We start from the raw sequence: 16864 nt of genomic DNA, 5'->3' as shown, positions 1-16864 counted from the left end.
TGATTGAATAAAATGGGAAGCATTTGTATGGGATAAAGCAAACGTGGAAGAATATTCATTTTCAGAAGTGAGATTCGGCCCAGCCATGATATTGGAAGATTATGCCATCTCTCCATATCTTGTTTAATCTTATCAAATAGTGGGCTAAAGTTAGCTTGAAACAACTGATTGAATTTAGGTGTGATACATATACCCAAGTATATGAAACCAGCAGTGGACCACTTGAATGGGAAGGGATTGGGATTATCTGGTGGGTGCCGTAGATTACCCAGAGGCATTGCCTCTGATTTGGAAAAATTAACTTTATAACCAGAAAAGGCAGCAAATCGGTCAATAATCTGGATAAGACGAGGGACTGATACAGAGGGGTTTGACATGAACAACAGCACATCGTCCGCATATAATGTAATTTTATGTGATTTTTCACCTACGTTCAATCCAGCCATTAAAGGGTCTCGCCTTATAGCTTCCGCTAAAGGCTCGATTGCCAGTGCGAACAAAAGTGGCGACAAGGGGCAGCCCTGTCTGCTACCCCTCTGGACCACAAAATTTGTGGACCTAAGTCCGTTAGTTAAAACTGCAGCCATTGGTTGAGTATAGAGAACCTTCACCCACCTAACAAAGTCATCACCTAAGCCGAACTGATCAAGTGTAAAAAATAAATAAGACCATTCGACGCGGTCGAAGGCCTTTTCCGCATCTAGGGAGATCACAAGACCGTCTATTTCACGCTGTTCAGATAGCCTGTCTCTTATACACATCTCAGCGGCTGTTGCTCTTCCTCCATCGGGGGCAAGTCAGGCAAGCTAGCAGTAGCCTCCGGTTTGTTCATCTTGGTCGATTTTCTACCTTCTTTCGGTGGCATTTTGTTCTGGCGTCTCAAAAAATACTCATCAATACTCATATTAAAATGCACGACGTGGAAATTGTCGCGAAAATGTAATTCGGTTGAGTTATATAGGAAATATCAGTGCGGTGGTGCGGAGCTCAGAAAAAGTCAACCACTCTCTACGCCGCCATCTTGGATCCCCCAGTGTATAGAAGGTTAACTACAACATGAGAGTACTTAATTCAAAACTTTTCAGAATCACATAGAATATATTTACAAATGAATTTGACATTAAAGGCTACACCACAATTCTCAACAGGCTGATTGATGAGAATGGTTTAAAACTTCAACAACTCAGTGTTACAATATTACTTTAATCTAAATTATGGATAAAAAAGTAAAAACATACGTTTGGGGAGTTATTTGAAGAGGCGGTGATAATGAGATCACTTCTCAAGAGTTGTGTTTTCATCATTGATAGTATACATTGATGTTTTCTTGCCATTGTCTAATATTCTGTACTCATTTCACATATTTGAAAGTCAGACATAAACTATCAATCATTTTGCTGTTACACAGCCAATATGATGAGTCACAGTCTGATTTTATGATTTTAAAAAGTGCATACATAAAAAATAGATGCTATAGTCCAGGAGGAACATAAATCTGCATCCCAATGCAGTAAGAAAAAAAGTTTCTCTTCATCAGAGAAACCCAAGGGCTTTTCCATTCACCAAGGGTTTTATGGGACCTTGACACTCATGACTCTTCTTTTTGTTCCTGGATAATAGAACATTAAAATACAAACAAATAGCAAGCAAAAGTGAACCAAGCAACCACTGTAATAACCCATAAATCTCCCGAGCTGGGAAACGGCAGCATGAAATACAGCCTAAAAAATCTAATAAAGCTTCAAGATATGCTTTTGAATAGTATATAAATAGTTAACATAATCAGAAAGCCATTGTTGCCATCTGATATAAGAGAGCGTAGTGATAGACTGTCACAAAAGGCTTTTCTCTAAATCTCTCCTCTCGGATAATACAACGTAGGATCTTGTCATTCTTTCAGCTGCTGTTGCATTGATTCTCTTTCCACTCCTGGTCTCATGCCTGTCAATGCAATAATGAATACGTAAAAGAGCTTTTAGGTTGCTGAAGAACAGAGACTGGTACTTTGCAACCCAGTCACTGTGTAGCTTATTTATGTCAAAGTGCATTGGATACAAACTCCAAGTTAAGGAGGAAATAAAAAGAAAACTTTCTGTGGGAGTGTTGGTGAAGAATCCCCATTTCAGATACCGTGTGTTTTATTACTGAAGCGGTTCTGTAGCTTCTTTTCTATCCCTTGCAGGGTTGTCAGCTCACACTGCTCTTCATTGCACCTTTTGTAGTTGGATTCATAAGGGGATATCTAATATTACTTTCAAAAGAGTGTTTGTACTTAACAATGGAATCTAAAACACTTTGTGATGGAACACACTCATTGCTCTCTCATGAATGATTTTAAACAGTGTCAGAACCATAATCTTAAGAAATAATCAACACCATAATCTTCAACCATTTGAAGATGTGTAAAATACCTAATACAGTATGATTACTTTTTTGAGGTGTATAGTATCAGCTGGCTTAATAAAATATCATACAATGGATGTACCCACTGCACACAAAAGTCCACAACTAGTATGTCTCTCTTTAATTATGCATGTGTCGCATGACACCATCAGGTCTGTGCAAGAGCAACAAGAGCGGTTTGGGAAGATTGATAGATTTAAGATTGTTGAGTGTCAGACTTTGAGAAAGGCATGATTGTAGGTGCCACAAGGTGAGTTTGAACATCACTTAGACAGAGCTTCTTGAATTTTTTGAGGTTGGTATTCTCAGAGGCAATCAATGAAGGGGACAGAACGCAAGACCCCACATCAAACCATTTGCTATGTGGGAAATGCCCCCTCAGCGGATAACCACAGGAATTGTCAGGCAGCAAAGGCCATAATGAATAATCACCGGTGCCTGCTTCGCCCACCCATGCAAAACTGCAGGTGTTTTCTGATGAATCACAGGTTCTGCTGAAACATCAATCTGGTAGACTCCTGGTGGGCAATCAAAAGCAACAAGCTTTGTGATAGTTCTGGCAGTGAACTGAAGTTGTGCATGCTAATTGCCTATCAGCATCAGTTGACATTTATAATCACCAATCACACGGAATCAAATTTCCAATCACATTCAATCAAGACAATAAAGCGGTCTCTATAATCCTGCAAGCTCTCACACTTGCTATTGATCATTATGGCACTGTTGCTGCTGCTGCTGGTTAATCTGTTTATTTCTACCTGCTACAAACTGCTGTTACTGGCTGTGACGATTGATTTCTCCATCAACCACCTCAGCCTCCTCCTGTTCTAATGTCTTATTACTATATTAGGGGGTGGAATTTCTTTCCTTGTGCATTATGTATATTCCATATCTCACTGATATGGGCCTGCTGGGTTCTGTTCTGTGTAGCCCTTTAGGGTTTTATTGTGCTCCCCACTGAATCTGTCGCTGCCGATTAGATCACTGGGGAGCACCCTCAACAGCAGAGTGTATTCTGCCAAACAAAAATGTATAACCATTTGTTGTAGTAAATGGCTCTATGCTGTGACATAAATGTCTGAGACAGAAATGAGGTGATGCATGCTTACCGCTGTACAGGCCAATGGGGGGGCTCTAATGGTTTTGGGGCCATTCAGTCGGTATACAGTGGGTCCTTTAATGCCTATAGAGCAATGCCTTAATGGCAGAACATACCTTAACATAGCAGCCAGGTTCAGCTATTCATTGCAATCATGTACCCCCAAGGGGATGATGGGTACTTTCAGCGAGACAATGTCCCTGCCATGGTGCCAGAATTGTCCAGGAATACATGGTTCAAGACACATTCAGGTGAAATAACATTAATGACATGGACACCATAGTCCCCTGACATCGGTCTCTTTGGGAGTCACTCAAATGCTTTAGAAAAGAGCATCGACTTTTGTCAGTTGTGTGAAGCGCTGAAGTCTGTCTGGTATGCTTGAACACCAGAATGTGGCAGTTCCCTTTCTGAATCACTGCCAGGATATGTAGAAGCTTTTATTAGGGCTAAAGGTGGTCCACTGCTATATGGAGCAAGAGCTGTATTTTTCAGGTCACCGATTGTATATTTTGTCTGTTAGAAATAATGTTAGAGATAGGTATCAGCAGGATAATCGAATTTGATTTCAAGAGTCATGCTTCAGTATATGCTTCATTTATCTGACATTAACAAGATGAGTCATGAATCAATCGTGTGTAAATGTGCAGATACATATATACATAAGAATTATTGTACTTCTCAGTGTATTTTAATAAAATAGAGTTCATTACCACTATACAGAGGTGGAAGGAAACTAACATTTTGGAAGACTGTCTACTTTTACTTGATGTTTGTTTTTTGTTTTTTGTTTTTTTATTCAATATTATTTATTTATTACTTGCTATGCAGAATGAGATTATACAATCAACATGAGATGAGTTTGATAAATCACACTGTCGGATAGAAATCTCCAAAATGCCATCTGTCCAAGAAAAAACAGCATTTGTTTTCGCACATGACTTTGCATTTCAGCATTATCTCAGTAGTTTCAGAAAAATATACAAACCAGTTGAGAAACAGGTTATCCTTAAAAGGACTAAGGGAAAAACATCACCAAAATTTGAGACATTTTAGACAATTTAACTCACTGCTGTCATAAAAACTTCCCAACAGTGTAATGAAGTAGTCAAACTGGGCTCTACCAGGACCAGCTACAACATTTTAATAAAACATTCAGTGCCAATAATTTGTCACTCTGAGAGAAACCAATCTTCGGCATGATTACTTTTGATACTTAGGCACATTTTGATGCTAATACTTGTTTACTTTTCTTAAATACAATTTTGAATTCAGGACTTGTGATGGATTATTTCTCCATTTTGGCACTGACAGTATTAGAAGACTGAATGAAGTGAATTGCGTCAGTTCTTTTCACTCCATTAAATTGTTTAATCCAAAATGACTGACAGGCAGGCAGGTAATGAGCTAATAGTGCAGTGTTAACAACAGCATTTTTCTCTGATGACTTCCAGAGAAGTGGAGTATTTAATAAAGTAGACATTGTACATCGGTTGGATTTATCTGCAAAATAAAATCAAAACAGCATATTATGATTTACTAAGTTCATTTTTCTTTTCTTTTCCTAATAACATCTTATACATCTCTTTAGGTCTTGTGGGGTATTTTGTTTTTTCCTTTACAGGAGTCCTTCACTTTCGGAGTGTGTCCTTGCCTTAATGTGATGTACCACAGACAAGCACCATTAAAAAGTGTCTCTAAGAGATTGTTTAAACTCTGTTCTATTTTAGGTCTGTCTGAGCCAACGACATTTGGAACGTTCTCAGGAAAGGATGTTCCATCACAGATCGCCTCGAATGGACACATCATGAGACTGGAATTTCAGTCTGATCACTCCAATACTGGAAAAGGCTTCAATATCAGCTACACCAGTATGTACCAACTACCTACCTATCTCTTTCTGTTTCTCTCAGTCTATCTGTGTGTCTGTATGTATGTATGCCTGTCTGTCTGTCTGTCTGTCTGTCTGTCTGTCTGTCTGTCTGTCTGTCTGTCTGTCAATTACACTACCTGTTGTGTAAACCCAGAACCATTACCACCTATTTAAGTCAAAATATATATATATTTTTTATTACACGTTAGTCCTTCTGCATTCAGTCCAGGTTATATTCATCTGGTCTGAGTATCATAAATCTGTGATGTCATTCACTGCAGTCTGATATAGCCAGTAGTGTATTCAACAAGCGCTCCATCAATTTTCTTTCAAAATTATTTGTATTTAACCATATTGTACTTTTGTCTATATCTAGGTAAATTTGCTTGAACACCTTTGAATAAACCTGCCAGTGTAGAATCACATGCAACAAAATCAAACTAGAAATGTACCCTAAATGGTTTAAAAAATAGCTTTTTTTGACATGGCATTAATTTGTGCACCAGCTTTGGTAGCTATTGGTGTCTTTTCCTTATTTCGGCAGTTACCCAGTCAAATGTCACCACGACATCACATTTGAGATATTTCTAGAGCAGCATCAGTGGAGTTTTGATAGCAGAAAATTGTTCAGCAATCTAAAAATGACATGAGTAAACATGAGCAGCAGATTTTTGAGGTCCGCTCCCCAGAATGGAGGAGGATGGGCTTGTTTGTAGCAGTGTATAATCGTACAAAGAGAGAGCAGAAAAGTCAGTTATCCATTCTAGCAGCAATATGCAGAATGTTTTGAATAGGGGGTGAAGGTCTTACCTTTTCTTTACCAGTGAAGCCATTACATCTTCGCTCTTACCGTGTTTTAACTACTGTAATAACTCAACTTACTTTGAGTTGTGGGTTTGAAGCAACAAGTTTTGAAGAGTTTCATACACTGGCTTGAAGCATCTGCATAACTATTTCCATATATAATAACCATTAAAGGCCATTCAAAAGCACATAATAAGTACAGAAATACAGTAATTGGCACTAATAAAAACTGAATTACACTTAAATGATTTATACATAACCATGGTTATCTGTCCTGAGTTCTTCTCAACTGATCATCTGTTTTCATGTCATACTCATGCTTTACCTACAGCAGCAATCTGTCCCATTGTCAGCTTTGAAACCGACTACTGCAGCCAGTGTATTTATCTGCTCTAAGCTGAACTAGTTCTGCATGACTGATTCTGATTAATTCTCTGTGATCTCCGTGCGGTTTTGCACCATTTCACACACGACCATCCAAATGACCTTGTCTGTGACTCTTCCTTGAGAGGTGACATAATGACAAATGAAAATACTAAATGTTTTTTGCCTCTTCAGCACCAGTTTATTTAATAAAAAGTCCTATCTCTAATCCCAACACAAACAATTTTTTTCACCCTAATCCTAACAAAAATGGAAGGTTTGATGCACCATTGGTGGCAAAATATGCCATTATAGAGTCTTTTTCACTCGAACATTTCTTAAAGTAATGTGCAAATACAGAAATCCTATTTATAAATACTCCCCTTTTCCTGGATATGTTATGCAGTGGTTTTACTGTCGACAGTTGTAAAAAACACAATGCAGTGTTGATGAATACCCATATTTTTAAAGAAAAACAAATGTTTAACTACAATCATATAGTTTCTGATGGTGAAACTTTTTGAGGGTGCACTTTGAATGTCTGGTCACATAAATTCTACATTGGGACTTAAAAAAGATCAGGCATCTTTGTGCTGTTTCAGTAATTTGGTCTATTAACATTTTAATGCATATATGAATATCAATAGGTGTTGCTGTGGGGATATCAGTATCTATTTATATGAATAATGTTAGAAACTCAAATATGAACTTTGACACACCAGGCGGTGCAGTTATATGCTAAGAGCAGTTCACTGGGAGCTAAAGAGTGCTTACAGAAAATAATACATTTTTAATTTATGACTTAAAGTCAAGGTAAATTGATCCAGTAGGGTAGAGGGTGCCACGTCTAAAGATTTACTTTAGTGTAATTAGAGTTGTGATTACCAGTGCTACATATAAATAAGGCTGTGAACATATATGAACAAAACCATAATCTTTGTTAGGCGTAACCTTTTTGCAGAAAATGATGGTTTCTATCATTTACTATCAACAAACAATATTTTTTTTTCTAGAAACAAATACTTCATTTCTTTCACACCACTGGGAAATGTAACCAGTACAGTTATATGAACAGTTACGATTCTGCTCTTATACCTCAAGTTGTTCATGATGGACTGTGATGTTGCTGTGATAGCCACAGCTAAGCCGGAGCGCCAAGGACGGATATTTTATTTCACAGTTGGCAATAAACAGAAAAAATTCTCAAGAATAGTTCCGGAAGTGGACGCCAAAGTTTCTGCCAAAAGTACTGTAGAGGAAAGCCTCATTACTACTCCACAGTAAATACTGGATAATTGATAGGTAAATAACTAAAAAGTTGTACCAGCATGTTCAAAAGTTTTAAATTAACTTTCTTGGGACACTGTCTCTGTCTCTCTGAGCCCACCTCTGTTCTTTGTTTTGCCTTTGCCTAATGACACCATCATGAAACATTTCGATAAACACTTCATGCCTTCCTTATGAAGATTCTATCAAATTGCCTTTGATATTACTCTGGTCTTTCTCATTACCTAGTGTTTTTTTGCACTGAGAAATGATCAAGTGTCTGTTTTTCTTTTATCTGCCATTTTAACTGACCTGGCTGGCTGACAAATACACACACACACACAGACACACACACACACACACACACACACACAGACACACACACACACACACACACACACATACACACAAGATGCAGGTTGGAGAAGCAAAAGCCATTAAGTGAACTAAAGCTAACGTGTGCCTAATTAGATTTAGTTTTCCTAGAGAAGCAGATCTCTAATGTTTTGCTGTCAATGTGTAAAATTTGACATATGAAGGCTATGAAGCTGGACAGAAACTTACTTAATATTTTAACATAGTGTTTGTTGTAATATGTAATAAATTTTCCTTTTGGTATGAGAGTATTCTGTATCATAAAAACACATCTGACATTTGTAACAAACCAATCTGCTTGAAAATTGGTCAAAGGTTATGATTAGTTATTATGATTGTAATTGTGGATGGACTGCCTCTATAGACTTATAAGCATTAACAGGCACACTCGCCTTGCACCAATATAGCAGTAAATGTGTTTTACTCCATAGAAAAATAAACAGAAATGTCTGACACATCGTTTGTTTTAAGGTAAACCTTTATAAAGTAACTACTTACTAGAGGTCAGTCACAACTGACACACTTCCAGAGATTGCTTCGCAGACACTCATATTGAGGGCTAATGTGTGTGGGGGTGTGGGGATGGAAGGCAAGTGGACCCAACCACTGACAGTCATATAAGGGGGAAGCGCACTCTTTCAAAACTTAAAAACATAGTTTTTCATCTATAATTAGCACAAGTGCTTTCAATTCATATTGTTATTTAAAAGTGATATAGTTAAGGTTACAATGATATATTGAGAGGGACAACTCTCAATATATGGGTGGGGGTGGGTTCCAGACATGGATTGTTTATAAAGATGGCTGTAGCCTCCGTGATGTCATCTATAAATTTCTGAAGAGCGGTTTTGAAGCTCAGCATGGGCTTCTTTGCTGTCACCATCTTGGCAGTGTCTGACTCTGCCTAATTTACAGCTAATCCCAAAATGGGCAACAAGGTGGAGTGTGTGGAGCCGCATGCCAGTTTGGGGCAAGCATACCTGGCTGTCACTTGAAGCGACACGCCCTAAATTATGCATAACTTTAAGCCTTAATGAAATTTAAATGGTTGATATATAAAAATTCACCCCCTGTACATTTTCCACAAAGAGGAAAATTAGCTCTAGTGACCAAAACTATTTTTGTACCAGGCTGTAAACATGTTTATTTCTGCTGTAAATGTTGGGCAACACAGTGTATTAATGACCTGTTGTTCTGAGCATGTAGTGATTGGTGCAAAATTACCCCAAAACTCACTTGGTCCATGGGGAGAAACTAATATGAGAACAATGTGTACACAAGGGAAATATGTCATTGCACCTCTTTAAAAAGTCACACTCTGCCAGTACAAAACTAATCCTTGCACAGTGCACTCACTTTAGGTTCAAGCCTTTTGACACAAAATATTCAACATATTGTTGTCAAACTTAGAGGTCATCTCTTCCTCTCTATCCCAGCCATATTATTCTGCAATTTTTTTTCCTTATTTTCCCCTCTCTCCAATCCATCATTTTGATCTCTGGCTTTCACTCTGGCTCATGCTTTCTCTCTGTTGTTTTGCTTTTTCATTCAGACTCAACCTTGTCATACACTTTTTTTTCTCTGAATCACTCACAGTGCACATTCAGGTATTTTAGCCAGACATAACTGCTTTTTTTTTCTTTGTCACCTTGGCTTTTGTCTCTCATCTCCTTGTTCTAAGTTTACATATATAAATTGAATATTTTTTGTATTGTCATTTTGAGTGTTTTTTCATATATATGTATACACCTCTTCCTCCCAATCTTTTCCACCACTTATTATATCATGCTTGTAAATATGTGCATGGTTATTTTCTTTGAATGCCCTTGGCTTTTGTATGCGTGTGCTCCACATGTATATTTGAACACATGCTCATGTATGCAAATGTGTCTGTATTCAACTGACAGTGTATGTAATACATGTGCAACTCCCATGTTTATGTATCTGCCAGTTCCTCTCTTGCTCTCATTTTTTCTCTGTCCTTCTCTTTCTCTCCCTGCTCTCATTTCCTCTCCATCAGTAGCTAATCAACCTGAGACATGTCCAATCACTGGGTTTGTGCTCTGGGTGGGATCAGGTTAATCTCTGGAATGGGGATAATATAAGCTAAACATGACAGGGTTGAATCCACGTGAAAATAATTCCATTCCCATATTTCCATATCAGTGGAGATGTCACATTCAGTGACAGTGATACAGCTTTCCTTTTTTTTCTTTGGTGGAACCAATTTTCGGGTATTGAAATAAATTGAAAAACCAGGGAAGGTTGTTCAAATTAGTAAATACGTTCACGTATTCTGAAACACTAACAATTCAGATATCCATATTATAGATTGTATGTATGATGTATAATTTTCTTTTCTAACACATTTTCTCTCTGCTCATTCAGTTCTACAGCAGTTTGCTTTTGTTTCATAGTTTATTTGGTACTGTGTTTTTAACTTTTCTCTCACTGTTGTCTCTGTAGCATTTGGTCAGAATGAATGTCATGACCCAGGAGTACCTGTCAATGGTCAAAGGTATGGTGACCAATTTCAGCTGGGCAGCTCTGTGGCTTTTCGCTGTGATCAAGGATTCATTAGGACACAGGTAATAATCAGATACTTTATTATTTGAAACTACTTTTTCAGTTTTTTGCCAATTTAAACATTTGTTTAAGAATTTTCATTGTGAGTATTCATATTGGTATACGTGTGTAAAAGCATGCATGAATATATAAGTGACAAACATTTATATCTTATATTATTATCATGTTTCCAGGGATCAGATCAGGTCACTTGCATCATCCAGGATGGAAATGTTGTTTGGTCTGCAGCTGTACCTCGGTGTGAAGGTGAATATAAACAGACACACACACATAGAAACTGTTAACTGTATGTATGAGCAATGGGGAATCATTCAAAATGTTTCACTTGCCAGACTGTAAGGTGACAAAACATTCAACTATTTGGCTCTTGCTGTGCATCTTAAGTGTGTGTATGCACCTTAGAAATTGTATAAATTTCCTCTTGTAATTGCTTTAGCCTCCAGCCTCCCAGCACCTATTCAGGCTATTTGCATGCATCTTTCTCTCTCAACAATAATCTTAAATGAGACTGGCACAAGTTCTGCTGAATCTCATTCAGTGAGACACATTCATTATATAGAGATGTATCCATGGTGTGCAGATAAGCTAATATGTGTAAGTAATAATAAAGGACATCGAATGTGCTATTATTTCAACACTTTTTGAAGGCGAATGGCAACTGCTGGCCTTTTTTTTTTTTTTTTTTTATCCCTTCCATCTTGATTGTATTGTCTAAATGACATTATCAAATGTTGCCTGTTGTTAATAAATGGGATGGAGACAATCAAATTGAATAGGGTTGTCTCCTTATTAAATATGGAGTATGGGAAAATATTATCCCTCCCATTGGACAGGGAAAGATAATTATGTTTTATTTCTAGAATGAGTGCAGCACACTGCTTCATTATGCACAGAGTGGGTTAAAGAAAGTGAGAGAAAGAAAAGTGATTTTTTTTTTTTTTTTGCTGAAAGTCTTGCGTTATGAGAACAGTCAGAAGGGTGAAGGTATCAGCTCCTTGAGAACAGAAGAAGTGGTAAGAGAGTTAAAGAGCCATTGCAAATTATATATTTTAGAAAGAGCAGCGGATAATTTACAAATCGTGAACTCTAGGTCTTAAGTTGTGTCAAGGCTGTTACTCTGTATGTCAACTTAATGCAATTGCCAGAGAGACTCAAAAAAGAAACTGAGAAAACCAACGCTAATACAAATTGTTTTATTTTTTATTGATGTGCAATCTGGACTCAACTTAAGGTAAATCATGCATTTTAATGTAGCATAATTGAGATTTTGGATCTCTAAATGTTAGCTATAAATTAGTGTCAAGATGTGTCAGCCTTGCCGCCTGCAGCCCTCTGAAATGCAAGGAAATGAGGAGCTCTTTTTTGGCATCATTTGACACATAAATACACTTGATTTCCCCTATAAATGATCATGCTATAATTATTTTTGCCTTTTTCAAACATGAGCAACTCAAAATTGTTTACCGTAGCACAAGATTGGCACGGCATAATTTCTGAAGGTAAATGTTTATGTATGAAATCTAAAAATTCAGAAAGGATTAAAGAGCTAAAATAAATTGAGCAGATGATGAATCTGCTTACTCGATGAAATATGAGTGTCGTGCTCATGCCATAACACGTTTACAAGAAAAAATTATTAATTTTTCTCTCTCTATCTCTGTGATTGTGTGTGTGTGTGTGTGTGTGTGTGTGTGTGTGTGTGTGTATGTGTGTGGGGGTCTGTTTATCTTTATTTCCCTGTAGCTCCATGTGGAGGCCATCTCACAGCTCCTACTGGTGTTCTGCTGTCTCCTGGTTGGCCCTCCTTTTATAAAGACTCTCTGAATTGCCAGTGGGTGATTGAAGCGCAAACAGACCATGCTGTGAAGATACACTTTGACAGGTGAAGTTATTTGGTTATACTGTATAGTTACAGAGAGATGTTTTGTCAGGTTTGTTAAAGTTTCCCCATGTTATTCAGTTAATTATTCATATTGTTTTGAGTTCGAAAATATAGTCATCAAGTATGTCATTTTTTCCTCTTCCAGGTTTGTCAGCTAGAGCATCATTTATTTAGTCTTTCAGAAGCATTATAAGTTAGTCAGTTTTAAATGTAGTTGGTGAGTATCTGCCGCAGTAAATGTTTGATGTTGGCTTTTTGCACATTTCATCTGGAAACGAACCAAGAGCAGACGCAGTGTAGCCCCACATTGGTATAGCGGAAATTTCTCTTCTTTGGATGTGAAGTAAGGGCCATGTAAAGTCAGTTTTGCATGGTATATCAGTGGTTCTCAACTGTTGGTTTTTTATCCTACTGGGTAGTTAATTTCATTCAAGCACTGCCCTTTTCCTAAATTAGCTGCTATTTGATGGATTTGATGGATAGATTGATAACCAGGGTCCTAAGAGCCAACTCTGCTTCTTAAGGCCCTGCAGCCACAACTGTAGGTAATCACTCAGTCAGTCAACAGGTCAGTTACTCAGATTGGAGTAGAGGCAATGAAGAAAGTGAGTAAGAGGGAGATAACAAGTCAGCCAATTGTTCAGCTAATTAGTTACACAAGTGTTCAGTTATTTAAAGAGGCAGGTAGAATGTGACTCAATCACTTTTCTTCACTTCAATTAGCCTAGCATATTGCCAGATAGGTCATCAGTCTGTTATTGCTCAATGGTCTCTGCCTACAATGGATGACTTCAACAAAATGAACACTGCTGCTAAATCCTCCAGCGTCTGATGTGTTTATTGGTTTAATATCTTTTGCTACTGATTATAAACAAATATTTGCTGTTAGTTGCCTGCACACAGATTTTGTATGCCAGTCGTATAAATGTTATCTTTTTGAATGTCAGGTTATTGTGCATGTTTGTGTTTTTTTGTTTAGGTTTCAGACTGAGGTCAACTATGACACACTGGAAATCAGGGATGGTCCCTCAACCTCCTCTCCACTGATTGGTGAATACCATGGCACCCAAGCACCTCATTTCCTGATTTCCACGTCCAACTTCCTATTCCTGTTGTTCACTACAGACAACAGCCGCTCGGCAGCAGGCTTCAGCATCAGATATGAAAGTAAGGCTGATAGACTGACTGATAGAAATGTTCGATAGGCACTCTCTGAATTGCTTACAGACAGTCCTACAAAGCAGGAATGTGTTTTTCTCAGTGTTCTCTGAGTTCAGACCAGCTTAAAAGTGTGTAATTACCCATACACGTGCACTCATCCTCTTGACCTTGACTGTGTGGTATTTGTGCTTGTGTGATGTGATTCTAAGGTGTGAAAATGGAGTCAGACTCTTGTCTCGATCCTGGTATCCCAGTTAATGGTCGTCGCCATGGCAGCAGCTTTTCCATTGGCTCCCGTGTCTCATTTACATGTGACCCTGGATACACACTGAGTGATCAGGAGCCAATTGTTTGTGAGCAGAATCATCAATGGAGTCATGCACTTCCCAGTTGTGATGGTGAGAATCTTTCCTTCTTTCATTTTAGCCCTCTTGATCAAGGCCTGTAATGGGCTGAAACCTTTAGCAACATATTCCAAAAATAATTTAAGACTAAGAATTTGGTGATGATGTGAGGTACTCATTCACATGCTGGAATATCGGTTGAGTGTTAAGTTCTTTAAATACAGGAAATGTGGTTATCAAGGTCAAGTCAGGACCACTGTAACACCTCTTTCAAGAAAGCTGAAAAAGGAGAAAGACAAAGAAATTTCCTGTACAAACTGACATAGCAGGTCAGTGTCACCTTGTTCCTTTTCCTCAGAAGACAAAGCACTTTCTCCCCCTAAGGTGCTTAAAACAAAACACAACTGAAAAGAGGTTTTTAAATACTCTTGTCAAACACTAGACTAAATCTTATGCTTTGCCAATGAAGTGATCTTGATCTGAATTTAATATTGAACCAAAAAACAAGGTGATTTATTATGTAAACTTTAGAGATGAAGTTTTTAATTTCTCCAGCTAAACATTGCAGCTAAGGAAAAGAATCAACAACTTATTATTGTGGTAATTTGGAGCCTCTCCAGCACTGCAGAATAAGAGTATATTGCATTATCCATTCGAAAAACAGCAAAACATAGATAAACATTTCCGTTTGTTAGACGATTGCTACATTAATTTAGCTCTTTTCTACAGATCCATCCATGCTTCTATTGTCTGTACTGTAGCTCCTTATCCATGCAGCTGGCATAAGGGGGTGGAGCCTATGCCAGCTGACATTGGGTCAGTACATCCTGCTCAGCTCTCCAGTTAATCATAGGGATACTACATATATGAAGATAACCATTCACGTTTACAGCTACAGACAATTTAGAGTCACCGGTTAAACACAATGTATGTCATGGGAGCACCCAAAGGAAAGCCATGCATCATGGGAAAACCACGCAAGTCCTACCCAAGGCCTCACTCATCTGGCATGTTCGAACCCGAAACCTTGCTTTGAGGGAATAATGCTAAACCACTGCTCCACTGTCCTATCTCTTTTTTTCAGAAAATGGGAAATTAGATCTAACTAAATTCTTGAGTTAAGTTTGAATGTAAATGTTTTAGTATTTGTAAATGAATCAGTTTTTAATAACACTTAATATTTTATTAAGTATAAGTACACTGCCCTGCGACTCATTTCAACTGAGTTGATGACTGAGATAATACAACAACAGGCAGCTCTTACTTTGAGCTCTTAGTTATGTGTCACTGATGACACAGTTGATGTGCAACGCAAATACAAAGAAAAGACACAGGGCAGATGAAGTTAAAAGGCACTTCAGTCTGTAGCCAGGCAGGCGTACGTTTGCCAATAAGCAGGCAGGATCTAGCAAAGAGTGACCAGTACTGCAACAGCTGCCCGCACACAACGGTACTTCACCACAGTTGCATTGCCAACATGAAGTGTTCTTCAGCACAGTCTCTTGTAGCCGCCAGCTGAGTGTTTGTTGTGTAAAAGAAAAGTTTGGGGATAGTGAAGTGTCAATTCAGAAGTATCATATAGTAGCTAGTTAGTTTATTCACTTAAACATCACAATACTGACATATTAAATAACTTAACATGATCAAATTTAAAGAAAAGGCCCAAATAACATAGGATATTATCAAATATTGGTAAAAATACAATTCAGTCAGCGCATATAAAAATACTAAACAACATAGTCTTATTGAGCCAGAGAGTCACTGGTAGACCAGATGAGAGAAGTTGGCGCAGTTGTTACCACAATTTTTTTATCCAAACTTAGTTATAAAAAATACTATTTCTAGTCATCATTTCACTTGGTGTAACTGGCAGCCATAGTGTTAATTGTACAAGAAAACCCTCACATTTCAGACTACACACAACCACAATGGCCCAAGATGGACTTCCAGCCTCAGTGAAATTATGCAGATCAACAGGCACTCTTGAAACAGATGCTCACTGGCCACTTGCAGGCCCTCTCATTCAGGATTTACCACAGCCCATGCTATCATGGGAGATGAATACACAACGTCTGATTTGATCTGCTGTTTGAAAAGAATCCAATTTGAAACCCAAAGTCAGGATGTGTCAACTCAGGAGTGAGTTCATACCGAGTCAGTCTATCTCACTGTATCAGCCATATAACGTAAGCAGTTTTAAACAGCCACTGTGACATTTTCAATTTTCATTCAAGCATGCCATCTCACCAGACAGGTGTCACATTACAAGACACACTATTTCAGAATGGCACTTAAACAGTGTGTAAGCCTTTACTAAGATTTAATATGTCTTAGTTTGCTTTCAGAGACGATCATATGCCTAGAATTATGTGTCACATTTGTTTAAGGATGACTGACTTTTTCATCAATTAATTAATTATTGTCTTTCCCTACTTTGTTACCTTGCTCTTTTCCTACCTATTGAGAATTTCACATATTCAGTTCAACTGATATGCATGTTTTGAAACTGTGGACGGAAGAACAAAAATCCATGCAAACAAAGAGAAAACCCCCAGCGTCCACTCAGAAAGGGCTTGGACATCTTACATCAGTTCAGAGGAAGGAGGAGGGAACTCATCTTCAATGCCATAATTAAAGCAGACATTGTAGACTTGAAGACACATGCACACATTAGCGACAATGATCTTATTTACAGTGTTGTCGCAGAG

The 16864-nt window shown here is 38.0% G+C and overlaps 1 protein-coding gene across 1 annotated transcript in view; it reads left to right on the top strand.

Moving 5' to 3' along the window:
* LOC111645918 (CUB and sushi domain-containing protein 1-like) overlaps nt 1-16864 on the top strand; it is a 282987-nt gene that overhangs the window by 141188 nt on the left and 124935 nt on the right. The window contains exons 13-18 of the mRNA XM_087170782.1: nt 5233-5373; nt 10650-10771; nt 10943-11015; nt 12513-12651; nt 13631-13818; nt 14022-14210. Coding sequence (XP_087026908.1) covers nt 5233-5373; nt 10650-10771; nt 10943-11015; nt 12513-12651; nt 13631-13818; nt 14022-14210 — 852 coding nt within the window. The remainder of the gene's footprint in view (nt 1-5232; nt 5374-10649; nt 10772-10942; nt 11016-12512; nt 12652-13630; nt 13819-14021; nt 14211-16864) is intronic.

The sequence above is a fragment of the Seriola lalandi genome, unplaced genomic scaffold (genome assembly GCF_002814215.2).
Source record: "Seriola lalandi dorsalis isolate HSWRI2012SDOR001 ecotype SW California unplaced genomic scaffold, Sedor1 jcf7180002054959, whole genome shotgun sequence".
Classification (NCBI taxonomy): domain Eukaryota; kingdom Metazoa; phylum Chordata; class Actinopteri; order Carangiformes; family Carangidae; genus Seriola; species Seriola lalandi.
This window is presented reverse-complemented; position numbering and strand designations above follow the sequence as displayed.